We start from the raw sequence: 27,369 nt of genomic DNA, 5'->3' as shown, positions 1-27,369 counted from the left end.
GTTTTTGGCCAGTCCCTACTCACTCAACACCTCTTCACTGCCAGAACGATATAGATGGTACTTTTGGGTCTGTCCTGTTCCAACAGAGGAACAGGGAAAAAAAAAAAAAAAAAAAAGCTACGCAGGTAGAGCCACCACATTGGACAAGAGAAGGCATGAGAAACAAAGCTCACTTTCATTTTTAAAATGGAATTATTCACCATCTGTGAACCATCTCGCCACAGGAAGTCTTTGACAAATTCAGTAAGTAAACTTGATTGCAGTGAACTCTCATTGACTGCATAAGAAATGTTCAATTTTTTTTGTAGCACTTGGCAACAAAACTCCCTTCAAAAATCTTGCCCTCCTATGTTCTCAAGCTAGAAGGCAAATTTAGACATAAAACAAAGACTTTCTGGGCAGGGTCTGGATTCACTGTAAACTTTTAGAATAGATTCCCATCTACTCCAAACTCCCCAGGATTCTTAGGAAAAATGACATGCTTTAGCCACTCTCCCTAGTTTCACAAAATGGATCATAGGCAGAAATGTATAATTTTAGAGAACAGGCTAAAGATAGCAAAAGTCAGGCAGTGAGAACGGCAAACTTTAAAGTGAAAGAGAAAACACATTTTCTGTGTACTAATTTCTTAGAAAATATTAAATTGGAAGATTCCAGTTTCCAGGCCTAGAATTACACCTCACTGAATGAAGAAATCAATGGCATTTAATTCTTTTGTGGTGCTGGAACAATCTATTTTGGAAAAACAGTTTTGGGGGAGACATTATTAACATCTCAAATACTGTCAACAATTAACCTTGATCAACCTGAAGCTTTGCTCAGCAGTCTAATTACACACACTGGTTACCTAGCATTGTGGGAAACAAAGAAATACAGATGTTTCCAAGCAACTAACTACATTCTGTTGAGTTTCCTGTGTCAGACCCTATCACTGGTATTTGTGGAAAAGCCAGCTTCAAAGCAAAACCATAGCTAGGATTAAAGCAAACAACCACTCTTCAGCCTCCATTTCCATCATCTTCAAATGACATTTGTAAAAGCAAACCATAAGCATGATGTTTCCTTACCAGTTGACTAGGCCAGATTCCTACAGTCCAGTGGTGATGAATAGGCAAATCCACATGTGACTTTTGGATGGAAAGCTGCTTCATGGACCACCAAGAGTGGGTGGTTCTCAGAGGAACAGATGAACCTTTTTGCAAGGCTGCTAAATTATAACAGTGGCTAACATTTATTACAGGTTTACAATATGCCAGGCCTTAATCTAAGTGTTAGCAGACATTATCTCATTTAATCTTTACAATAAACCCACAAGGCAGGTATACTATTTATTATCTCCATTCTTCGGATGAGAAAATTGAGACTTAGAGATGGAAAGCAACTTATCCAGGGTCAGACACTCTTCACCACTACACCATACTGACTTTTTATCAACTTTCTTCTTATGAAGAGTTCCATCCCCCAACAAACGAGTTAATCAAATCAAATCACAGAAAAACAAAATGCTATAGACAGCTGGGACTTTGTTTTTCTGTACATTCTCAAGAGTACAGCCAGGCAGATCTTTTTAAAATGTTAACTGGTTCACTCCCCAGCTGAACTTTCCAATGGCTTCCTACTGTCCAGGGAATAAATACTGAGATCCTTAACTTAGCTAACAAGAGTCTTTACCAGCTGGCCTTTGCTGACTTCACTAGCATCATCTTGAATTATTTCCTCCCTTATCTTCTGTGTTCCAACTTTACTGACCTTCTTTTGGTTCCTTGAATATGCCATAGGTTTCCTCATCTGTTAAGTATTTCCTTCCCCACCCAACTCTCTAGCTAACTTTGACTCATCTTTTAGAGCAGAACTCAAAACACTAGTTTCCCGAGGAAACCCTCTTTTGACCACTAACCCTTAAGGAGGTCAGGTCCCAGACTGCTAGATTCTCACAGTTTGGTGTATTTTACTCTGTTCAGAATCCATCACAATTATAATTTAAAAATTCAGTGCCTAATTAGCTGTTTAATGCCACTTTTTCTACTAGAATGTAAGTTTCAAAGGGAGGAACCATGTTTGTCTTAAGCATCACTATAGCTCCACAACCAGCACACTGTCTAGCATATAGGAAGTATTCTGTACATATTTGTTGGCTGAAAGAATAATGAGAGAAAAGTAACCATATACACAAGAAATGGAAACTAAGGTACAGGGGTCAGGCAAAGAAGTGTGACTATAGTCAGAGAAGGAAGTACCAAGGCCAGTTCTGCTCCACTTTTGGTATTGTACCTAGTGCTGTTCCAGGTTAAGCCAGTTTAAATAGTTCAAGGTCGAGCCATAGAACCAGACCAGTGGAAATGAAGAAGGAAATGAATGAAGAAGAAAATGAAGCAGTAGTGCTTTAAAATATACTTAATGAGAGATGGAGCTGATTATAAGACCTGGACCTAACTCACATGGTAGAATTTAAATTATTATGACACAGCAACATCATATTTGATTATGTGGCTTTTAATTGGTATTTACTTGTTATATGTAGCTCATAAAAGGAAGGGCCATAAATTCTGAGTTCCAGAATTGCTTAATATAGTCCTGACTGCTCTGTAGTTCACTTTTAAGACATCTAAAAATGGCCCTGGTGGAGGTCTGCTAGTGTTAAAGAAGCTCTTTGAGAAGGGAAAAAATAAAAAAAGTTATATACCAAAAATTGAAAAGACACCCCCACCCCCCATAAAGATCACTGAGAACTTTCACTGATATAAATTGTACACTAATCAGTTCCAAGGCTCCTCACATTAGCCCGGAGAGATTCAGGCTTAAATGGAGCAGAAAGGTAAAAGGTGCATATGATAAAGAGTCTTTTTATCCCACATATTAATTTAGGGCAAATAGAGTATTTCCTATCCTCTCATCTTTAAGACTACAAGTAAAAGACTCTAGAGACCCTAGCTTAGCTAGGTACTGGATTACTTGATTTTTAAAAATCTAAAGTAAATTTTAAAAAACCCACTGTCTTTAAAATATGGAAAAGACAACTGTGATATTCCAAAAGCCCTTCATATCCTTACCATTTGAATGAAACTCCTTATATTTAAGGCTTTTTCTGTGTGTTTTAATTCCTCTTTTTGGTATTTATTTATATAGTTTTTACATAGTTACAGAGTATACATGTAAATTTTGTTAATTTTTATTTTAAAAGATTGTTTTATTTTTAAGTAATCTCTACCCCCAACATGGGGTTTGAACTTATAACCCTGAGATCAAGTCACATGATTCATAGACTGAGCCAGCCAGGCACCCCAAATTTTGTTCATTTTTAAACTTGTCATACCAAGCAAAGGAAAGAATTATTCTCTCCTTGGGCCACATTGTACCTAGCACACCCATCTCCATTATTCCACTTACACTACACTTTAATAATCTTATTTAAATTTTTAATTTTTTAATTTAAGATTATTTATTTATTTGACAGATTATTTATTTATTTATTTATTTATCTATAAGTAGGCAGAGAGGCAGGCAGAGAGAGAGGAGGAAGCAGGCTCCCTGCTGAGCAGAGAGCCTGATGAGGGGCTCGCTCCTAGGACCCTGGAATCATGACCTGAGCTGAAGACAGAGGCTTTAACCCATGGAGCCACCCCGGCACCCCAATAATCTCATTTAGATATGTCTCCTTTTCTAGGCTGTGGGCAAGTTAAGGAAAGCGATTGTCTTCTTTATTTTTTTTTTAAGATTTTATTTACTTGACAGAGAGAAACACAGTGAGAGAGGGAACACAAGCAGAGGGAGTGGGAGAAGGAGAAGCAGGCTTCCTGAGGAGCAGGGAGCCTGATGCGGGGCTTGATCCCAGAAACCTGGGATCATGAGCTGAGCTGAAGGCAAACACTTAACGAATGAGCCACCCAGGCATGCCCCCTCTTCTTTCTTTTAAGACAATTGTGGAATGAATGAATGGTGACTATGAAATTCTGTTCTACCCCTCTTTTTAATTATTTTAGTATTTTTAATTTTTTAAATATTTTATTTTAGATTTTTTTATTATTTATTTATTTGACAGATAGAGATCATAAGTAGGCAGAGAGGCAGGCAGAGAGAGAGAGAGAGGGAAGCAGGCTCCCTGCTGGGCAGAGAGCCCAATGCGGGACTTGATCCCAGGACCCTGAGATCATGACCTGAGCCGAAGGCAGTGGCTTAACCCACTGAGCCACCCAGGCGCCCTAATTTTTTTAAATCTTTTATAGATTTTATTTATTTATATGAGATAGAGAAAGGATGAGAGAGGGAAGGGTAAGAGGGTGAAGCAGACTCCCTGCTGGGCAGGGAGCCCAGTGCGGGACTCAATCCTGGGACTCCAGGATCATGACTTGAGCTGAAGGCAGTCCCTTAACCAATTGAGCCACCCAGGTGCCTTATTTTAGTATTTTTTTTAAAGGAGGTAACACATGCATATGGTACACAATTCAAAAAAGGGTAATATGATAAACATTAAATAAGTCTCCATCTCACACCTGTTCCCTGAGCCAACAAGTGCTTCTCCCTAAAGACAACTGCTCTTTCTAATTTTTATATATATTACCAGATACAATCTAGGCATATTTAAAGATCTAAATATATTCTTTTCCCTCTAATTTTTTTTTTCATACAAATGATACACACATACTGATTTGCATCATGGGTTTTTTTTTTTAAGATTTATTTATTTGAAAAAAAGATAGAGATGGGGAGGGGTATAGGGAGAGGGAAAGAGAGCGAATCCTTAAGGAGACTCCCCAGTGAGCGTGGAGCCTGACTCAGGGCTTGATCCCAGGACCCTGAGATCATGACCTGAGCAGAAATCAAGAGTCATGTGCTTGGTATTTTAACAACAGGAGATAATTCCATAGTAATTCATATGGAAACACCCTGATGGGACATCTAGGATATTCTGAAATTTTCACTATTACAAATGATTTTGTAATGAATATCCTTGTAGATATGAAATTTCACATATATAGGAAAATTTCTGGAGGATAAATTCCTAATGAAATTTCTTGAGCAAATGCTATGGACATACAGAATTTTGAAAGAGATTTCCAAAACGTCCTCCAAAGAGGTCATTCTAATTTACAGTCCACCAACAATATATAGCATTGCTGCTTCCCCTCTGTCCCTGCCAGTACAACACAAGATCACATTTTTTTGATCTTTGCCAATCTGATGGGTAAATAATGGTATTGGTTAAGAGGACTACGGAATGTTTTTGCACATGGTGAAGAGCCACTTGTATATCTTTCTGTGAAAGTCTGTTAATTTCTTTTGCACATTGTTCTGTTAGGTTTCTGATCTTTAAAAAAAATGTAGAGCACATTATGTACTATAGAAATTAGCTCTTTATCACATGTGTTGAAAAGCTTTTTCCAACGTGTTGTCTTGTGACTTTGTTTATAGGATATTTTAAAGTAGAATTTTTGGCTTTATGTATTTGAATTTATTAATGTTTTCTTTTATGGTCTCTGGGTTTTGTGTCTAAAGTCTTCAGAGTTAATATTACCCTAGTTTACTTAACCATTCTTTTTCTCCTATTATCAAATATATTCATTAAAATTTTAGTACTATTCTTTTAAAATAATTTCTTTAGAAGAAGTTTTCAAGAATTAGATTTCTATGTCAAAGAGTTTGGACATTATTATAACTTTTGACTGAACTGTTAGATGGCCAGGATTTATAATATAACCAATATAATCAGCAAGTTGAGATATATACATGAATATCATGCACAGATCTTTTGCAAACATTAATTTATACTAGCACTATTCAAATCTACAGTTAGGCTCATAATCCAGGGTTTAAGAATATGCATCATACTTCTACAGAATCTGACAAGCCTAAGAATTGGTTATTTCCTGGGAGGAAAAAGAGTAAGTGGACAAATTCTTCTGGAGCAAAGGGGGAATTAAGAGGACTCTGCTGGAAAATTCTGAGAAAGTAACTTGGCAAATTAAACATCGCAGTAGAGTGAAAAGAAGACAGCAGCATTTAAATTCAAGGCTGTATTTCACTGTTTACTTCATTCCTTCCCTTCCCAAGAGCAGAGTGTCCCTTCCTTCCAACATTTTTCCCAAGTATCTTGAGGTTCTAGCCACCATGTAACATTTCTCAGTCAGCTTCTTCCTTTAGATGTCTTCTGCTTGGCTCCTGGATCAGCCCTTCAAGTTCTTTAAGTTCACGTAAGGCCAGGAAATACGATGTTGATCCAAAGTGGAAATTCCTGTTCCAGCCCATGCATGCCAAGAGAGCACTTCCTCATGCAAATGTACCTAGTACAGTTATAGTAGAGATTTCCAGATCTTTGGGGCTATGTCTCTCTCTCATTTGCTGAAATTCATATACTGCTTGCAATATTTTTAATACCCCTTCTCCTTGCTGCCTTCTAGGGCATTTTAGGAGTAAAGAATTATTATTATAATTACATAATCATAAATTTTATGATGCTTCTGGAAATTTGGTACAGTGCCATGATAGGAATGCTTGTCAAACCAAACAGGAGAGTCACAAGCCTGGGGTAGATTCCAAGCACATATCTGACAGGCAGTATAGCTTACTGAGCAGAGACTTGGAAATCAGACTTGAACTTCACTACTTAATAGATGTGTGACACTAAGCAAATCCCTGAACTATTCTGAACTAAAATATCACCCTTAGAGAGGCCCTTTGATCATCCTTTATCTAAATGGCTATTCTGCCTTGTTATTATTATTATTATTATTATTATTTCCTCATTTGTATTTTTCATTGCACTGTCACATTTTACAATTAAATACTTATTTTTTATTAAGTATGTTCCCTTGTAAGTTCCATTAAGGATGGGATTTGACTTGTTCACCACCGGATACTCATTGTCTAGCATGGTACCTGCCAAAGAGTAGACTCAAATAACTAGAATAAATGAGCTCACTTTCATTATCCCTAAAACATTATTCATATCAGAAATGTAGTATGAGATAACACATGTAGAAACATTTCCTACAGAATCAGGAACATGGTTAGGGTTCAACAAATGTTAGCCATTATTTTAGTTATAGTTCTTAGCATGGCCTTTCTAGCTCAATTTTCCTAACTGTAAAGTGAAAGGAAAAGTTACTAACCCTTCTCTACTGCCAAAGTATGCTGTAAAATTACACAAAACAAACAAAAGGCATTAGGAGGAATTCAGAAGATAGGATCCATTAAGATTAAGAGTTTGTTAAATTTACAACTCTCCCATGACATTTGTCTTAATCAGGGCCACCCACTTCTCTCTCCAGGGTTAGCAGTTCTTGCCTAATAGTCTGAAATTGCAAATTCATTAGGACTTCACCCCAACCACCGAGTAAGAAGATACTTGGGAAAGCAAATTAGGGTTGTGAAGGATTGTGCTAGAGTACAACAGTGGCAGCACTCCAGAAATTCATAGAAAGAATGAAGAATTAATCTGGCTATAAAATATTCCAGTGATATATCCAATTGCTGGTGATATGTACTACCTAACCTGTTGCAACATAACTTGATTGTTACTAAGCTACCTCCTCTTTCCCTAAACTTCTGTCAACAGTGTGTCTTTAAAATATCCTAAATTCAGTCTTCAGATGCCCCCAGATCTGTAATCTTATAATTCCTCCCTAGAGAATTTCTAAGAACCATGATTCTCAACATTGGCTGCATGAAGTACCACCTATATGGATCTCTGTAAAGAATAAAGATGTCCAAGACCCACTGAATGCGGAAGTTGCTAAGGTGAGATTTGAGTCTCTCTATGTTCAAAAAGCTCCACAGATTATTTGATTGCAAAAACAGAGCTGAGAACCACTATTCCATTTGCCCCCGATCTCCTAGCACCAGAATAACAATAATTCCATTCAAGGACAAAGGCAATACAGCATAAGGATAAAAGCTCAGAGTGTCAGGCAGACTCAGCTGTCACTACCAGCATGGTCACATACCTCTGGTAAGCCTCTGTTTCTTCAGCTTTAAATGGTAAATACTAAAAGTATTTAACCTCAAAGACTTGGATCCAACACTAACTTGTATGAAAATCACCTAGAATGTCTGGCAAATAATAAGTGCTAAATAGACTGCCTTGCTCACCTTTCAAAGGGTAAATTATTTCCAAACTACAATCTAAAAAAAAGTCTGGGGGCACATGGGTAGCTCAGTCATTAAGCATCTGCCTTCGGCTGGGGTCATGATCCCAGGGTCCTGGGATCGAGCCCTGCATCAGGCTCCCTGCTCGGCGGGAAGTCTGCTTCTCCCTCTCCCTCTGCCTGCTCCTCTGCCTACTTGTGCTCTCTCTCAATCAAATAAATAAATAAAATCTTTAAAAAAAAAAAAAGTTTGTAGTCTGTATAATTTTATTAATTAAAAAAAAAAAAACAACTGTAAGTCATGCCATCTTCTTATTTTCTTGCTTTCCTAAACCAAAATAAGGGACAAGTACACCTAAACAGGTCCTGCCTCAGATTATGAAAGCAGGATAACTCAGCTCGTCGGAGCTTTTATTTGGTTCATTTTATAAATCAGGCCAACCTCTTGGTGTCTGCCTGCGATCGTTTCACTGCTACATTATGTATCCTTGTGCCAAGTATCTCCAAAATATGTCTCTGGTCAAAAGAAGGACCAGAAGTTGAACCAATATAAATCTAGCACAGGGGAAAGCATGGTGTGCCCGAAGCATCATTTTTAGATTCCGCTACCCAAGGCATTAAATATCTGCAACTTGCAAATCACTACGCTAGGCACTGTGGAGAATACAAGAATGTATAAGAAAACATTTCTGGCCCTTCAATGACCATTTTACAAATTTAAATAATATATTTTATTTATTTTTAAAATATTTATCGGAGAGAGAGAGAGAGCGTGCGCGCGCATGTGAGCGTGTGCAGCAGGGAGAGGCAGAGAGTCTTAATTAGAATCCATGCTGAGCATGGAGCCCAACGCTGGATTTGATCTCACGACCCTGTGATCATGCCCTGAACTGAAACCAAGAGTCAGAGGCTTAACCATGTGTGCCACTCAGGCACCCCTAAATAATATATTTTAGAAGTGGCCGCAAGTTACTCATGCCACAAGGCAAATAAAGGATAGTAAAGAAAAGATGGTCAAGATGTCCATTTTTTCCTCCTCCTCCCCTACAGAGTTGGACAATAAACTTAAATTGTGCCCATGGACAACAGTGGCACTGTCCTGGCTCTATGGAAGAACTGGTGACACCAGGGAATCCTACATCTGCCCCTGCTCTCTATGTAGCACAGAAAATGTGCCAGGCCCTCTAAGTACCTTACATTTAATTCTAACAACTCTTTGAGACAGGTATTATGATTATCCCCATTTTACAGATTGGGAAGTGAGGCTTACAGAAGTGAAGTCACAAAGCCAGGAAGTAGTGGAGCTGGGACTCTGACCCAGGTTGTCTGAACCTTGCACCTGAGCTCTTTATTTCATGATGCTAAGCCCTGATTCTGGGGGCCAAAGAGGTCATCTAAAGAGCACAGGCACATGCTCACATCAAAATCATATGGTCAAGAATTCATGATAGTGGTTACCTTGTGGGTTGAGGGTGATGATGGCTGGGAAGGTGAATAGTGATTAAAAGGGAGAAAGGGGGGTGTTGGCAAAAGGGGGAATTGGTGGAGGGGAGTGGTAATATTCAATTTCTTGATCTAGGTATGGGTTACACAGTTTTTTGATGTATGTGAAAATTCTTTAAGATATACATAAAAGTGCAAGATAAATGCGCTTCTCTATATGTATATTTTATTTCAAAAAAATACAATATACAAAGTCTGAAGGTGATCTTTAATATTTTGTGTTTATGCTAGCTCCCAGCGTTACTGACACAGGAAGAATAAGTCTTCATAACTTCATGGGAAACCTGGTCCTTAATTGACACAGGTTCACTGAGGATTTGGATCACCAAATTTCAGTATCTCGCTCCTCTTTTAACAGAAGCCTAGCCAAGGAATTTCACTGAATAAAAAAAGTTAAATGCATTGTAACTGAGTCATCAAATGCAAAGTCAACTCTTAGGATTCTGGTCGATGTCTTATTTTGTCCATTCTTCAAGGAAATATGTTACAGACATTGCAAACTGGAGCTCTGCTTCAGGTGGTGTAAAAATTAGCATAGCTAGTTAAAACAGTCGTTCTTAATCCCTCACTCACATTAGAATAATCCTGAGATCACTTAAAAAAATACCTATACCTGGGTCCCACTCACAGAGATCCTGGTTTAACTGGACTGGGTGAGACTCTCATTAAATTATTTTAAAAGTTCACCAGGTGATTCTAATGTGCAGACACCATGAGAACTAGTGGGTTAAATGATAAGGGTAATTCGTAAAATAGGCTTTGTATACCCAAGATTACTACAAATCTCATTTTTCCGCAGATAAGTCGCTCAAGAGGGTAAGATTTTTTAATTTTTAATTTTTTTTATTTTTAAAGATTTTATTTATTTATTTGACAGACAGAGATCACAAGTAGGCAGAGAGGCAGGCAGAGAGAGAGGAAGCAGGCTCCCTGCTGAGCAGAGCCCGATTCGGGACTCGATCCCAGGACCCTGGGATCATGACCCGAGCAGAAGGCAGAGGCTTTAACCCACTGAGCCACCCAGGCAACCCCGAGGGTAAGATTTTTTAAAAGAAAAGTTGAAAATTGTTTTTCAGTTGTTATTCTAAGATAAAACAGTTAAGCTTTGCTTTCTGATTATATCTTACTCTGGAACGAAGAAAAATAAGTTTGACATCATAGGAGGTAGATCTCTGTGTCATTTCTTCAGTAATGGTGACCACAATAGAGGTCATTCCAAGTCATTCATTTACTCATACCCATGATAATCTTTTGCGAATTCTTGTTCGAATTTCTTCTGCTTATGGTGTGACTCTCCTTTTCCAGAGAAAGCAGTGAGTTTTTTCTTTTTATAATGATTAATTAAGCTATTCATGTGATAGCTTAATGGATATCTGTTTAAATGTGTACATCATTTTAATGTAATTGTTTTGTAGGTGGGTCACCTTTGGAAAATATTTCATTACAGTTTTATACTCTATACTTGCAAGCTGTTTCATGATCACTTGCTACATTGTCCTTTGTAATTTCGTATTTTGTAGAAACTCATTCATTATAAACTTAGTTCATGAAAAATAGAAATATCTTATACTCCAATGCAGTGTTTACCTTCTTTTGGTCAGCTCTGAAATATCTATAATCTATACATCTATATCTAATCTGTTTTAAATTTTACCCGCAGTTTCACTTGCAAAAAAAACAACCACCCCCCCCAAAAAAAACCCAAACCAAACCAAACTCAATTTATTCATTTAAATCAGACTCCTTCCAAGGGAAAAATAACTATGTTTTTCCACCGGCAACACTTTTATCCCACTCTCTGACCAGATGCCCTAATCAGAAATTGCTCTGCTATGCAGCAGAGGTGATGCAGAAGAATTCAAATAATCCTCAGATCTGGTGGACAGCTGTTTCCTGCTGGCTAATTGGTCATTTGGAACGCATAATAAAACTCACATCTTCTTAGCAACAAATTTTCATTTTTTCCCTTTTTATTTGTGTATGTTGTCCAGTGAAACGATATCTCTGCAAATGAGCCTGAAAAGAGGGAAAAAATACAGTGCTAAGAGCTGAATGAAAGAAGGTAAATACAAATAATCAGAAATGACCAGATGCGCATACTGTCGGCCTCCATACCATCACCACCTTCTTGCCTGCTACTCTGGTTATCATTGTATCGGTAGGTTGATCCACAACACCCAGTTCAGTGTGTCTGTTCACAATCTCTAGAGTCTTACAGAAGTAGATTTAATGACAATAGCAGTTTTCCCTTTTAAATATAGTTTTACGGGGCACCTGGATGGCTCAGTGGGTTAAAGCCTCTGCCTTCAGCTCTGGTCATGATCCCAGAGTCCTGGGATCGAGCCCCGCATCGGGCTCTCTGCTCAGCCAGGGAGCCTGTTTCCTCATCTCTCTCTGCCTGCCTCTCTGCATACTTGTGATCTCTGTCTGTCAAATAAATAAAAAAAAATCTTAAAAAAAATATATAGTTTTACTTTCTGAGCTAATAAATCATTGTTTTGATCATCCCATATACCACATTCCAAGACTTAAAATATACAAGAAAAACAAGCTGCTTCAGAAGAATTCTAAAGATTAAAGTCCCTTCTATTTTGAACCCATAGATAGGCTGGCTACTCAACAGCAGGCCTTGAATTAGGGCTTGCTTATCTTAACACTAATAACTTTTTACAATTCTTAAATCCTTTATCTTAAACTAAGTGAGGTTAAACATTCTCTCTCTCCAAAGCCATTCTCGAATCCACTCCACAAAATGACTACACCTGAAAACTTCCACAGAAGTTACCATCTAAAAGGATACTGCTATGTTCTGAGACACCTGTCCTGCCCTAGAAAAGAATCTACAGTCAAAAATGTAAAGGGGGCGCCTGCGTGGCTCAGTGGGTTAAAGCCTCTGCCTCTGGCTCAGGTCATGGTCTCGGGGTCCTGGGATTGAGCCCCGCATCTGGCTCTCTGCTGGGCGGGGAGCCTGCTCCTCCTCACCTCCCCCGCCCCCCCGCCTGCCGCTCTGCCTACTTTTGATCTCTGTCAAATAAATAAAAAACATCTTTAAAAAAATGTAAAGAGCACTGGGTGTTATACACAACTAATGAATCACTGAACCCTACATCAAAAACTGATGATGTACTATATACTGGCTAAATGAAATTAATAAAAAAAATTAAAAATGTAAAGTATGCTAAACCAAATAATTCTTACATTTTAGGTTTTCCTTTCTGTCTGCTTTCTCCATATTTGATTAACGGGTAGGCTTTTCTTTTTTTCTTTCTTTAATAACAAAAGGCTAACACTCCTTCCTTTCACTGGGCTAATCAAACAAAATGTTTTGATTACATGGAAGGAAAATGCATTCCCTGCAAGGATTTAATATCCAAGCAAAGGAATGAAACAGACCACAAAAAGAGTATGACCACCTACATGTGTCCCTCCTGTTTGGTAGGGTGGGAGTGGGGTCAGATAAGCAGGGAAAGGAGAGAAAGAAATTGCTGTATTTATAGGAAATAAACTAATGTAACAAGAATTTCCTGACCTCCAGGCTGGGGAAGATATAACCCTGCAATAGTAATGAATCCACTTGTTTCTAGTTGAACTCCCACAAACATGATAATTGGAACTCCAGCTCACACAGAGCTTTTTCTCCTTTAAGGCAGGACAGCAACAGGTATGGGGATGGGTAGTGGAGAGGACACTCAGGAGTGCCAGTGGCTACTGCAGCCACCAGTACCCCAACCTGCTTTAGTCAGGAATGCCTCCATTCTTTCCTATCTGAAGCCGAAGTGAAACTCCTGCAGCTAGGGCCAGTATCTTCTTCCTCTGTGACCTTTGCCAGTCATCCTACTCTGAGGCAGACCAGTCCCTTTTCTCATTATGGAGGCATCCAACAACCCTGTGCACAGCAAAGGGAACAAGAAACTGCTTCTATCCTTTATCTGGTTTCCATGGAAGCTTTCCATGGAAGCTGAAAAGGACCAGAGAAGAGGCAGAAGCCTTTCTACACTCCTCCCCTCTCTTCCAAGAAAGCCCCAGGAGATCTAAGGGAGTTAGCCCTCTTCCAGAGAGAGCTACCCCTTCTTTGCCTTTAGCCAAGTTTCCTTCCACTCATCCACATATTTCTTTTCTTCTCCCCAAATACGGCAGATAAATTATTTTCTCCTCTCCTTTTCATGGCTTTCCATGAATATCCATAAAATGAACTTGTTTAAGCATAGAGTATACAATTCTCCTAAGGGTAAATTACCAAAAAAAAAATCAGCTTTATTGAGGTATAACTGACAAATGAAATTGTTAAGATTTTAAAGTGTACATCATGGTGATTTGACATCCATATACATTATGAAAACATTCCCCCCATCTGGTTACTTAATATATTCATTACTTCTCATATTTATCTTCTTTGTGTATAAGAACATTTAAGTTCTGCTTTTTTAGCAATATCAATTATAAAACGCAATGTTATCAACTATAGCCACCATGTTTTATGTTACATCTTCAGACTTCATTCATCGTATAGCTGAACGTTTGCTGTTAGGGTAGATTCTATACTTTACACCTAATTTCCATAGCCCTGGGACCAGCAATTGGTACATGACAGTCAATCAATGCTTGGATAATGAATGAATGAATGAATGAATGAATGAATGAATTAATAAATATAGCCAACCGAAGTTCATAATTTTTCTATCCTCAGATTGAAGAGAAAATTCTTCAGTGACTGACTTTGCCTCCTACTCTTTTTTACAAAAGTGAACTTCTATTATCAAATAGTTATCAAGATCCATTCCTTTGGATACATTTCCTTCCTCAAATAGTTATCATACCATTTCCTTTGAAGAAAATTCAAACTGGGGATTTCTATTAGTTTACTCTCCAAACAATTTTGTTTTCAAGTTTAAGCCTTCACACTGGGAATGAGCTCTTCAAACTCTTTTGAGGGTGGGGATGGGGGAGCTAAGGGAAAAAAACATATAGGAAGTACTCCCCAAGCAACAAAACAGGAGGAGAATCCAATACTTTTTAGAAGCCAGCCAGTACATGTAACCATTTTTGTCTTATGAAGAGGAAAAGACAACAAACCTAACTTAAATGAATAAAAGCTCTGGCAATAAAATAAAGCAATCCAGAATAATCTGCAAATGCAAGTACCCTACTAATTGTTTCTCAGAAACCATTAAAAGAGTCATCTTTCCTCCCTGTGTGTACAACTTCATAAAAATATTCTTCATACAGATTTTCATGCACTGGCCTCTTTAAGACAAAATCAGTCAAAAAAATAAGCCAGTCTAATCCAGAAGATGCCAGTGCACACTGAACAAAATAATAAATCTTGAGGAAACTATATAAAGAGGCTTTGTATGTATTTCATCAATGATGATGCTGTCTGCTGATAATGAGATCACTGATGGGTGGCAGCGGAGATCTGACGTCAGCACTGCTCCTGCTTATCATACAATATCGGGAAGAATATAGCCTTTTCACCCTCAGTCTGTCATCTGCAAAACGTTGATAATAAATGAGTGTTCATGTGAATTCCTCAGTTAATGTTCTCAAGCACTAGGAAAGGAGCATAGCTCCAGCTATTAGTGAGTGAGTCACAATAACGAACTTCCTGCCATTCCATACTCATCGTCAATGATGAGTGAAAAGCAACCAGGCAAGTCAATGTAATAGTTGAATGAGGTCCTCAAACAGTGATCACTTTCTTTGTTCAATGAAGGTGAAGTAAAGAAGACAGTTTACGAGTTGGCAGTACTATAATGATATACTTAAGAGGCACAGCTTACTTCCAGAGACAGAGTTTCAGCTGGTGAAACTTTAACAATATTTACAGAATGCCTACGATGTACAGTAAACATCTCAAAATAGAATCCAGATTTTATCATCAAGGTTTGCAGAACCTAGTTTTAGCCATGGCTAGAGCAAACGCAGTTATCCTGTTGGAAAAGATATTAAGAAATTATGTTGGGGATCAGGTAAGATAAACAAATTTATAACATACTTACAACATAGTAGTTAGATAGCTCCACATTTGAAATGACTTGGTAATTATAACATTATTTAGCTTAAAATATCAACAGCCAGGATGTGTTAGGTCTATGTACATGGAGAATAAAGGTCCAGTGGCAGCACCAATACCAAGCAGTTGCTATGAGGAAAGGGAAACTACTGACAATTTAAAAATGTACAAACCCACAAAACAATCATTTTTTATTGAGGGAGAATGCACTCTAAAGTTCCAGGACACAACATTTCTCTATTTCATAGATACCTCTTGAGTAGAGATGATTATGCATCCATATATGTCATATTATTTATAAAGACGTTCGTTCTAAGTCATTTATATTTGCTTTCACAGACTATGTATTTGACTGAGTGATGCCAAATAGATGAAATAATAGGCACTATCTCAGTTGCATTTAAGAGCCAAATTTACCCAAAAAGCTCACCTGAAATACCAAAGGCTGTATAAAAACATATACCTACGTACATTGGAACCACTAAAGATATCTGATTCTTCACATTCACAGCAAAGTAACACTGCTGATTCACTGTCTTCCAAATGAGAGCTCTGTAATATAAACAATATCATTTCAGAGATCCAAATGAACGGGGGCCATGAGCATGAGGGAAAAGCCAGCAAAAATCACTGAGTCATGTTAGCTCAGAGGTGAGAAGTTGCAATTCCGATTAGTGACGGCTATGTTGGAGAGAATACAGCCAACAAGTTGATTGGTTAGGTGACTGGAAAATTGATTGAAAAATGTTTGATTAGCTGAAGCATCTTCCATGATTTCCAATTTGGGCAATGGGGTGTCCGTTTCTGCAAAGATGGTGCTACTAACCCTGTATAGTATGTACTCTGTATACTTCTCAGAATGGGGTAGGTTTGTGCTCATTTATCCTCAGATCCAAAGGTACATATTTGATTTGATTGTTTAGAGTCAGGCTTTAGAATATAACATAGGACACGACTGGGGTATCTAACCACTAGCCTCATTAGCCCTCTGCTAACAAGTGTTTATAAGAACAGCCAAAAGATATGCCCTGCCCAAGTCCCCCTGACAGATGCCAGAAAACAATTTAAAACCTTTCTTCCACTATCCAATCTCTTTTTCAAAATCTGTCTAGAAGACCGATAAGGAAAAGGAGACAAAGAAGTGAAACAATTAGCTGGTAACACTAGAGTATTTTTCCCTTATGACTAACACCACCACAAAAGAGAAGAAAAAAAGCTCTAACTCTGACCCATTAAGTCCCATCCAAATGTCTGCTATTTGAGTAACAGCTGCTGGAAACTGAGCTGTCCCTGCATAGAGATGTAGATGTTTATGTCATCAAAACTTCTCACTATCATATTATCCAGCAATCCCACTTCTGGATATAAATCCAAAAGAACTGAAATCAGGATCTAGAAGAAGTGTTTGTACTCTCATGTTTGTTGCAGCATTATTTACAATAGCCAAGATAATGGAATCAACCCAGATGTCCAACAATAAACAAATGGTTAAAGAAAAAGTGATATATAGGGGCGCCTGGGTGGCTCAGTGGGTTAAAGCCTCTGCCTTCGGCTCAGGTCATGATCCCAGGGTCCTGGAATCGAGCCCTGCATCGGGCTCTCTGCTCAGCGGGGAGCCTGCTTCCTCCCTTCTCTCTCTCTGCCTGCCTCTCTGCCTACTTGTGATCTGTCTGTCAAATAAATAAATAAAATCTTAAAAAAAAAAGTGATATATACATACAATGGAATATTATTCAGCCTGAAAAAGGAAGTCCTAAGTGAAATAAGCCAGTCACAGAAGGATGAATACTACATGATTCCACTTATTTGAGGTGTCCAAAATAATCAAACTCACAGTAGCAGAGAGTAGAAAGGTAGTTGTTGGGGCGGGGGTGGGGGGTCGCTAAGGGAGATTTTTGTTTAATGGATATAAAGTTTCAGTATTGTAAGATGAAAAAGTTATGGAGATCCGCTGTGCCACACAGTGTCTACTGTTAACAATAATACTCTATTGTGCATTTAAAATTTGTTAGGAGGGCAGATCTCATGTTAAATATTCTTACCACAAAACAAATAGACAACAACAACAACAAAAATGCAAAGAGGCACAAGGAAATTTCTGGAGGTTCAAAATGAACTAAACATAGGTTTAGTGATGGTTATAGTGATGGTTTCACAGGTGTGTGCATATGTCCAAACTCATCAAACTGTATATATAAACTATGTGCAGTTTTTTGTTTATCAATTATATCTCAATAAAGCTCTTAATGACAAAAAAAACTTCTCACTACTACTGGCTGAAACTTAATCATATATATCTACTCTGGCTATCCTAGTTGACTCTTACTTTGATTTTTCAAAGCTGAAACTATGTCTCAACCCATTGAATACCTGCAGAGAATTAAGAGTTTTAGAGTGCAAATAAATGAAAGAAGTAAAGCTCAGAGTTACTATTCCTGATAACTGCCTTCTCCTGGTTTATTTCCTTCTTTTTTCCTATCCTGATCCTTTGCCTACTTTGGTTTTTCCTTCTTACAACCAACTCTCATCTTCCATTATCCCTCCCTCTTCCTCTTTTAGAAAATAAACAGAAAAACCAAATATTTAAAATCACTTTTTAAATCCTGCATATGCAAAATCTCTTTATTTCTTATACCCTTGCGATTTGGGGGGGGAGAGAAAATAAGAACGTCTTCTTAAAAAGATTTATTTATTTTAGTGTGGGGATGGGAGAGAATCTCAAGCTGACTCCTCACTGAGCATGGAGCCCAGTGTGCAATTTCATGACCCTGTGATCATGACCTGAGCCAAAATCAAGGGTCAGACCCTTAGTCAACTGAGACACACAGACCTGGGAAAAAACATTTACTTTCCATTTGTGTTTTTTAAAAGTATTCAAAATTTAAAAAGTATTCAAAAGTATACAAAATAGTTGAAGACTTAGTTCTAAAAGTCATATCAGAAAAGCTAAAGGCATAATAAAAAAATAAATTAAATATCTGAAGGAATTAATAAGGCAGAGATAAAAACTGCTTTCAATTCTCCCAAATTCTCATATCACAACAGATGATAACATAGATAATATTAAGCATATCAAAAGTGGCTTGTCACTGCCCCAGTGTATACAATTAATCCAAATTATACTAGTTAAGATTTTAAAATTTTCATTCCAGTAAATATTTCAGCATGTTTACCTGAGTTCTTTTAAAATAGCTTCTAAAAAGGAGGTCCTGTAATGACTTGCACTCCTAAAGTTACTTTAAGATTTTATTGCATACTTATTAATTGCAATTTAATTCATTAAGATATAAGGTATCAATTTACGTGTGCTCATAGCATTAAAAATAATTGGTTCATGGAACAAGTATTTATTTGCAAACAACATATTTAGTTCCAAATTAAATTCTAATCCAAAGGAAGACAAAAGATATTTCAAGTTCTTTTCTCTGCTTTCTGGGGTATTTGGTAATTCCAGTTCCTGAATTGTTCCTGGGTTCTGCAGCATGAACTATCCTGCTTATACCTATGAAGAACTTATTCCAAGAATGAACAAATATGTAGGAATTCTATTAATATAACTTAGCACATTAAGTCAAATGAGAAAAACTCTAAGATTATCTAAATGGATGCTAAAAAGTATTTGATCAAATTAATGTTTTTAGTAAAGTAGGAATATAAGATGCTTCTTTTATTCACTCCTTAGGTGGGCTTTAATATATACGTAGTACTCAAGTTGGTAGGCCCTCAGCTCAACTTGGCCGTAACTGAATTTCATATTGAACTAAACCTTCCAGTATTTCTTCTAGCCTGAGGATCCCACTTTGTAATGCAGATACCAATTCTCTTTTCTTTTGCTTCTTTCCCTCCTTCCTCCCTTCTTAAACGTCCCTTTAGCCATTTCAGTAGGAATTTTGAAGAGGATAATGTCAAAGTCATATTTTTGCTTCAGAAGTGCCAAGTCCAAATCTTAACTAAATTAAGTTCATATCCTGGTTCTGCCACCTACCAGCCATGTGATATTGAACATATTACTTAATCTCTCTAAGCTGAATTTCCTGACCCATAAATATAGGCACAATAATGGCATCTATCTAATAGGGTCAATGGAAAGATTACATTCGAGATAATCTGGGAAAAGCACTTAGCATGAGTTGCCTACTGACGTTACTACTGCTGCTGCTGCTGTTCTTAGTAATATGATAGTAATAATAATCTCTCAACTAGATGTAAAAGGCTTATAAATTTGCATTAAATTCTCTTTCAAAGAAACTTCTGCTATCTAGGGAAATTTTGCTTCTATAAAATTGTGTTTCACTTCTAGAGACAACTTTGTATTCCTATATAACCCTGAAGTATTGAGCTCACGATGAGTCATTCGTTAAAATTTATCATACCCTTAATATGAATTAAGCAATTTTCTGGGTGCTGAATTAGCTACAGTAAAACTCTAAACAAAAAGGGAAAGAAAACCAAACAGTTTCCAGAATTGTTTTTGTTTTTTATGGATGCAAAAGCCACAAAAATAAGGATATAGCTCTGTGGAAATAGGCTCCTTTGGCTAAGTATTGCTTGGAGAAAAACAGGGGCTAAGATTGCTGCTAAGGAAAATACATCCATATATAAAAGAAGTCTCAATCCAGAACAGCTTCTAAGCAACAATTATAGTAATAAAATGTTGCAATCTTTATATGGTATGTATGATGCAAGGACTCATGTGCTAAGAAGGATGTTTTGAAGAGTGTTAAAATCTAACTTGTGCAGTTACCTAACAATTTGCAAGTAGAAGTCTTAAGAAATAATCTTGCAAGTGTCAAAACCTGTTGCTACTGTTACGTGTCTTTTATTCTTGTTATAGTTTATATGATTTTAAGAAGCAGAAAACACTGTTACATGTCTTTTATTTATTTTTTTAATTAAAAAAAATTTTTATAAACATATAATGTGTTATTAGCCCCAGGGGTACACGTCTGTAAATTGCCAGGTTTACACACTTCACAGCACTCACCAAAGCACATACCCTCCCCAATGTCCATAACCCCACCACCCTCTCCCTCCCCTCCTCCCCCCCAACCACCCTCAATTTGTTTTGTGACATTAAGAGTCTCTTATGACTTGTCTCCCTCCTGATCCCATCTTGATTCATTTATTCTTTTCCTACCCCCCAACCCCCCCATGTTGCATCTCCCTATTTCTTCATTTATATTTTCTCCCAACTTTTTTTTGGGGGGGGGGCGTTCTAAGTGAACACATTTCAGCTGTTCTTAAAACAAAACAAAACTAGAGAATTTGACAATAAACTAATAGACACCAAACCAAAAAATATGTGTGTACCTTAAAGCCTAGTGTACACTCTGGGACTAAGCTTTTAACCCCTTAAAGGCCAAGGCAAGAAGCAGGTCTTACTTATCCTGACACTTACATGTACCTGGATTGACAAAGTGATTTCACAGCCTAATGATGACCTAAGTGAAATAACCTTCTTTGCAGTCCCTAACCCCAATTACACATTTAAAAATTTTTCCTCCCTTCTTTCCTCCCTTCTTCCTTCCTTCCATTACATCCCCATGACTTACTTACTTTTATAACTGGAAGTTTTTGCTTTTTGACTCCCTTTACCCATTTTACCCATGCTTTCCTCCACCTCTGGCAGCCTCCAATCTGTTCTCTGTGTCTATGAGCTTGACCATGATTTCAATACCTAATATATGCATGTGGCAAACAAAATTCAGAAGGTGTCAAGGAGTATTAAGTTTTCCTCCCATCCCTGCCCTCCCACCTCCTGATTCTCCACAACCCCATTCCCAGAAATGATCACTATGTGAGTTTCTTGGGTATCTTTTCAGAGATATTATGTGTATATACAAGGATATATACCTATCCTTTCTCTCAATATATACAATGAACACACCCTACACTTATTTTTCTGTCATTGCCTTTTAAAACTATCTTTGTTTCAGTATTTTAAAATAATATAATACAAAATTTACAACCTTAACCATTTTCAAGTATAGAGTTCATTTGTATTAAGTATATTCACATTGTTGTTCAATCACCAGAACTTTTTCATCTTGCAAAACTAAAACTCCATGTCCATTAAAAAACTGTTTTCTATTTTATGAGTTTGATTACCCTAAATACTTCATATAAGTGATATTACACAGTATTTGTCTTTTTGTGACTGGTTTATTTCAATTAGCATGTCTTTAAGGTTCAGACATATCATAGTATGTGTCAGAATTCTTTCCCTTTTAAGGCTGAATAATATTCCATTGTATACATACACATCACGTTTTGTTTATCTATTCATTGGTCAATAGATATTTATTTTAATATTTTTGATTACTGTTATTCCAATCACTCTCCTATTAGCAGACTCAGATTACTTGTAATTGTATTCATTTTCTAACTTGCTGTAACAAAATACCACAAACTTGAGGACTTAACACAAATTTATTATCTTTATAGTCTAGAGGTCAGGAGTCCTAAAATCAAAGTGGTGACAGACCCGTGTTCCTTCTGGGGGATGTAGGTGAATTTGACAGTCTCCCTCCCCCCACACTAATCCCTAGAATTTCATAATGTGAATGTATCTCGAGATGTGGTCTTTAGAGAGGAGATTAAATTAAAATAACGTTTATTGGGGTAGGTCCTAATTCCTAATACAATATGACTGGTATCCTTATAAGAGGAGATCAGGGCACAGACACATAGAGAGGAAAGACCATGTAAAGACAGAGATAAGACAGACATCTACCAGCCAAGGAGAGAGATCTCAGGGAAAAAAAAAAAAAAAATCAACCCTGCCAACACCTTAAATTCTAACTTCTAGCTTCCAGGACTATGAGAAAATTAACTTCTGTGGTTTAAGCCACTAGTCTATGGTACTTGTTTTGGCAGCCCTGACAAACTAATACAGGGAGAATCTGTTTCCCTGCCTTTTCCAGCAACTAGAGACCACCTGCATTCCTTGGCTTGTGGACTCCCTTCCACCATTTTAAAGTCAGTAAAGATGGGTTGATTCTTTCTCATATTTTATCAATCCAACCTCTTCTTTGTCTCCCTCTTCTACTTTCAAAGGCCCTGGTAATTACACTGCCACCCATTCCAACAATCCAGAATAATCTGCCTATTTTAAAGCTATCTAATTGGAAACCTTAATTCCATCTGCAACATTAATTCCCCCCCTTATCATGTAACATAATATATTTCCAGATTCATATCTGATTAAGATGAGGACTCTTTGGGACATGATTCTGCCTACCACAGAATCTTCTTTTCTGTAAATTTTACTGGGGAAAACAATTGTTCTATAGATCCCAATATTCATACCAATATAGTGAGAAGCACAAACACTACAAGCTATATACTTTCCACAGAAAGACGATCCTAAAAACTTGGTAGCAGCAGTAGAATGTTTGAAATTGCTTTTTCTGGATGATTATTTGGATTTGATTCAACCACAGTATCTCACACAGGACTCTTTGTCACCAATGGTACAGATCCACAAGATAATAGGCCAGTATTAAGGACAGCAATAAGGATAGCCACTGAAGGACAGCAATAATTAGACTGAGTCACCTAGAAAGCTTTAATCAGGATGAATTGGTGGTTCCTTCTTCTTAGCATCCACAGTTCCTTGTATGCATATTTTCTAACCCTTATCTCACTTTATCGTAATTATTTCTATATACATTTCCCTCCCTCGAGACTGAGTTTCTCAACTTGTATCTCTAGGGCCTGGCACACATTAAGCATTCAATAAATGTTCAGTGAATGAGTAACTCACTACTAGTTGGTGCAATTCTTCCCTATTGTCAATAACAATCACAGAAATTGAAGATGAGTTATAATCTTTGTGTATAGCTATGGTTAAGAGACCAACAGTCTTCTCCAAACCCATGATGTCTGTCCTTGAATTAGTCACAGCAGCAACAGCTCCTACTGAAGGGCCAACTGTTACATGAGACACCGTCTGCCTTAGGCTCCAAGTCAGCATGGAGGCTTTAAGCCAAAAGGGCATCTTCATTTCTTAGAGCTACTTAGAAAGTTGGCTTGTCAGTGGCTGACGCGGTCCAGGTACTCATACCACAGTACTCTCTAACTTTGGCTTGCAATTTAGCCCATCTCACCTGCAGGGGTATTGCTGCTTTTCACACTCTGCAGGTACCACGTAGCTATTTTATAGTAAGCATCACAGGCATGTTTCTACACTCACTGCTTCCCTTCAGAAGGAATAGGATTTCTCAGTGTAAATCTTATCCATCCTTCAAACACCATTCAAATTCCAGAATTTCAGGAAGCTTCAAAATGATGACTTCAGCCTTACTCATCTCCCTTTCCTCTGAGCCTTAATGGCCTTGGCAGAGCTGGCAAACTATATGGCCTCTTTTCATATGGCCAACAAACTAAGGATGATTTTCACATTTTTAAAGGTTTTTTTTTTTTTTTTTTTAAAGAAAGAAAAGGAAGAAAATGTAACAGAGACCATTTCTGGCCAGCAAAACCTAAAATATTTACTATCAGGTTTTTAACAGAAAAAGGTTGCCAATGCCTGCTTTAGAGCACACAATTCTGCCTAATGAGAAATTGCCTAGAATTGTCTCTAATCTTTATGGATCATAGTCTTAGCTCCCTTTGGTAGACTCTCCCTGTTGTCTACCAACAGTCATCTCTCAACTCTCTCATCTACCTACCAGTCCCACCACTGAAGCTGAAAAGCCACATGTCTGCCTTTTTAGCCTTCCTGCAGACCAGCACACAGTCATATATCCTAATCCTGGTTAACAGGACCTAAGGGCAAGTCTGCTCCAGGGAAAGATTTTCTGCCCTGATAAAGGGGAATTGAGAAAAACAACAACAAAAACCCTGCTCTTTCTCTGCCTTTGGCTATAGTGGTGCGAAGATATGAGGTCTACAGTTGTGACGGCCATTTTGTGACCTTGAGAGGAGAGGCTCAAAAACAAAAAGCAACATGCTAAGTATGGCAAAGCAGAAAAGATGAATCCAGAATCTTGAGAACTGCATTGAGCCACTGCCTTACCTCTCTGGGCTTTTTTTTTTTTTTTTTTTTTAATTCATGAACGATAGAGAGGCAGAAAAGAGGGAGAAGCAGGCCCACCAAGCAGCAGGGAGCCCGATGCAGGACTCGATCCCAGGACCCCAAGATCATGACCTGAGCCAAAGGCAGATGTCCAACCATCTGAGCCACCCAGTTGGCAACATCTGGGCTTTTTATGTTTAAAAGTTCACAGTTTATCCCATTTTTAACATAGTAGTTTGGTACTTTCAATGGTAAGGAAAAGGACGCTTACTCTCTAAGTAGATTTTATATGGTTAGAGAACAGGGTCCATATCTTGTCTATATTTCTATACCATGCACAGGGCTGCAAATGTTGGGATCTGATTATTTAATAATGACTTTGGATAAAACTTATCACCCATGGAGTTAGAAAAGATTCTTCAGTGTATAAAGCAACAGAGGAGACCAACTTCTATGAAAATCACCCATGGACAAATACAATAATCAGAGCATTTCACACATGTTATCTCATTTAATACTAAAACAACCTAGTGAAGTTACACACTGTAAAATCATTCACTAACTGTAAGTGGCAAAACAAGGATTTTAACTGAGACCTCCTAGATACCAACATCCCTATTCTTTCACCTCCCCTCCTCTTCTAAGTCTTTTAACCCAAATAACAGTGATAAGATTTAGAAGTTCTCCCCCAATTTTATTGAGATATAATTGATATATAACATTATATTAAAGTATACAACATAATGACTTGATATAAGAGTATTTGTCGCTTTGGAGATTTTACTTCATAATTCTTTGAATATTCACTTATGATAGTATCTCAGAGCCTATACAAATGCTACATTACTTGTAATAGCAAATTCACACCCTCACCCAGAGATCATTTGAATATTTTTTTTAAAAGCCCACCAAACCCTGTCATCTCCTTGAGGTTTGGGGTTTTTTTTTCCCCCCTTCTCTTTTTTTGATACAACCATCTGTCTACAAAGGCATGTTTCTGAAATAGGAGAAAAATCCCTAAGCAGTGATTCTTAAAAATGTGGTCCCCATACTACCAGCAACAGCATCATTTGGGAACTTACTAGAAATGCAAATACTAAGGCTCTACCCTGGATCTACCAAATCAGAAAATTGGGGATGGGAGTATGGCCCAGAATTGTGTTTTTAGCAAGCTCAACAGGTGATTCTGATAAACACTGAGGATTGAGATACACTGGTCTGAAGTATTTGCATCTATAGATAACACTTAAATCATGGCTTTAGAACCAGAACGGTGAGATCATATCAGTCCTAGACTAGCTTTCTGTAGCAAAACCAACAAAAGGAAAGTGGTGAATTGCCAGTGAGACGTAAAAGCAGTCATTCATATACATGGATTATTCAGTTTACATAAAGAGGCATTACCTGTATTTAATGAATGCCTACATAGGTAACTAAGATACCAATGTGGATTCTGAAAAGTAATCATCTACAGAAGAAAAAAAAATTAATAAACAAGTAACAAGCAAGTTCATAAACACATGAAGAAGCAAAGAAGCCAGGGGTAGGTGTTCAACCCTCACTGAACTCTCACAAAAAGAAAGAATAAAATAGTAGCAGCAACTCAGAACCTCTAGATCTGGAATCTTGAAATACAAAAGAAAACTTTGGATTTCTGTTTAGTTGCTAATTAAGTGGCTCAAAACTGATAATCCATAGAGAGATTATCTGTTTGTCTCATTTTAGGCAAACCAAATAATCTATTATTTTCAATTTGGGGTTAGGCTTCTGCTATTAACAAGTTAGCTGCTTACTTCCCTCCTGTTCTGTGTAGGAGTTTAAAAAAAATACAAAAAACACAACTGTTCTGTCAACTTCAAGAGCTGACAGCAGGCTAGCTAAACAAGGAGATACAGAAAGTTTAATGTTTGTTGAAAACACATAATTCTGGTTGACCCCCATTTATGCAGTAAATCATCTTACATGTTATCTTTATAGTCATTAAAATCTTAGACTTCTAATTCTTCTAGTTTTCCTTTTCAGACTAATGTATGAGAGCTAACTGTGGCCACCAATCAGCCCCAAACCCTGCCGCACAAACGCCTTTAAAAAAAAATGTTTTTTTGTGTAGCTTTGTTTGGAATCTGGGCTCTGAAGTAAACTGGGTTTTAGAGATACTAATGTGTATACCACGTAATATGACCACTGTATGCTTCTGTAGAATGTGCAAAGAACTGAAGCTCTGTTATTCCTTCAGGGAATGCAGGTTTGAAGGGCAAAGAGAAGGCTATTTAGAGAAACTGGAGGAATTCAGAAAACAAGAATCTGAAGACAAGAAGACACTGAGTAAGAAAGAAGAGAAAAGACTCTTGGACAATTGTCTGGGTATGTGTGCCAGGAAAGAAAGACAAGTGCAGAAAGATTGCTGTTACTGAGATAGAGTCCTGAGGCATTACCAAGTCAGGTTTCAGATGATTGTGAAAAGAAGTTTTTACTTAGAACCAAAGATTAGACCTATTTCTCAGTAGTTAAAGAGCTTGATTCCTTCTTCAATAAGAGAACTGAAAGACTGAGCTCTACTACCACAGGAGGAGTTCAGGTTGATTAGCAAGGAGGGCTAGAGACACTTAAAATTAAGGACTAACAAACTGAATGGGGCATAAAGTGAATGATGATTTTGCACTTATAATTAATTTCCTATTTTGACTACATGATCTCTTCACACTGCAGAAAGGTCATTTTTGCTTTCTGATTTAATTGCCTGGACTATGATG

General features: G+C 37.5%; 1 protein-coding gene and 1 long non-coding RNA gene across 5 annotated transcripts in view; one reads left to right on the top strand and one right to left on the bottom strand.

The window, feature by feature from the left end:
- SSH2 (slingshot protein phosphatase 2) overlaps positions 1–27,369 on the bottom strand; it is a 239,099-nt gene that overhangs the window by 167,454 nt on the left and 44,276 nt on the right. For 2 of the 4 annotated variants that reach the window (XM_032848455.1, XM_032848454.1), the window contains exon 2: positions 16,069–16,149. The exons of the other annotated variants lie outside the window; for them this stretch is intronic. In XM_032848455.1, the coding sequence (XP_032704346.1) occupies positions 16,069–16,149 (81 nt within the window). The remainder of the gene's footprint in view (positions 1–16,068; positions 16,150–27,369) is intronic. 4 annotated transcript variants of the gene reach the window in all.
- LOC116861682 lies at positions 138–27,077 on the top strand. Its single transcript, XR_004381526.1, has 3 exons — positions 138–243; positions 7,626–7,734; positions 26,853–27,077. It is a non-coding gene; the product is annotated as an uncharacterized LOC116861682 (long non-coding RNA).

This window comes from Lontra canadensis, unplaced genomic scaffold (assembly GCF_010015895.1).
Source record: "Lontra canadensis isolate GAN:19392208 unplaced genomic scaffold, GSC_riverotter_1.0 scaffold204, whole genome shotgun sequence".
Lineage (NCBI taxonomy): Eukaryota > Metazoa > Chordata > Mammalia > Carnivora > Mustelidae > Lontra > Lontra canadensis.
Note: the sequence above shows the minus strand (reverse complement) of the source record. Positions and strands in the feature narration are given on the sequence as shown.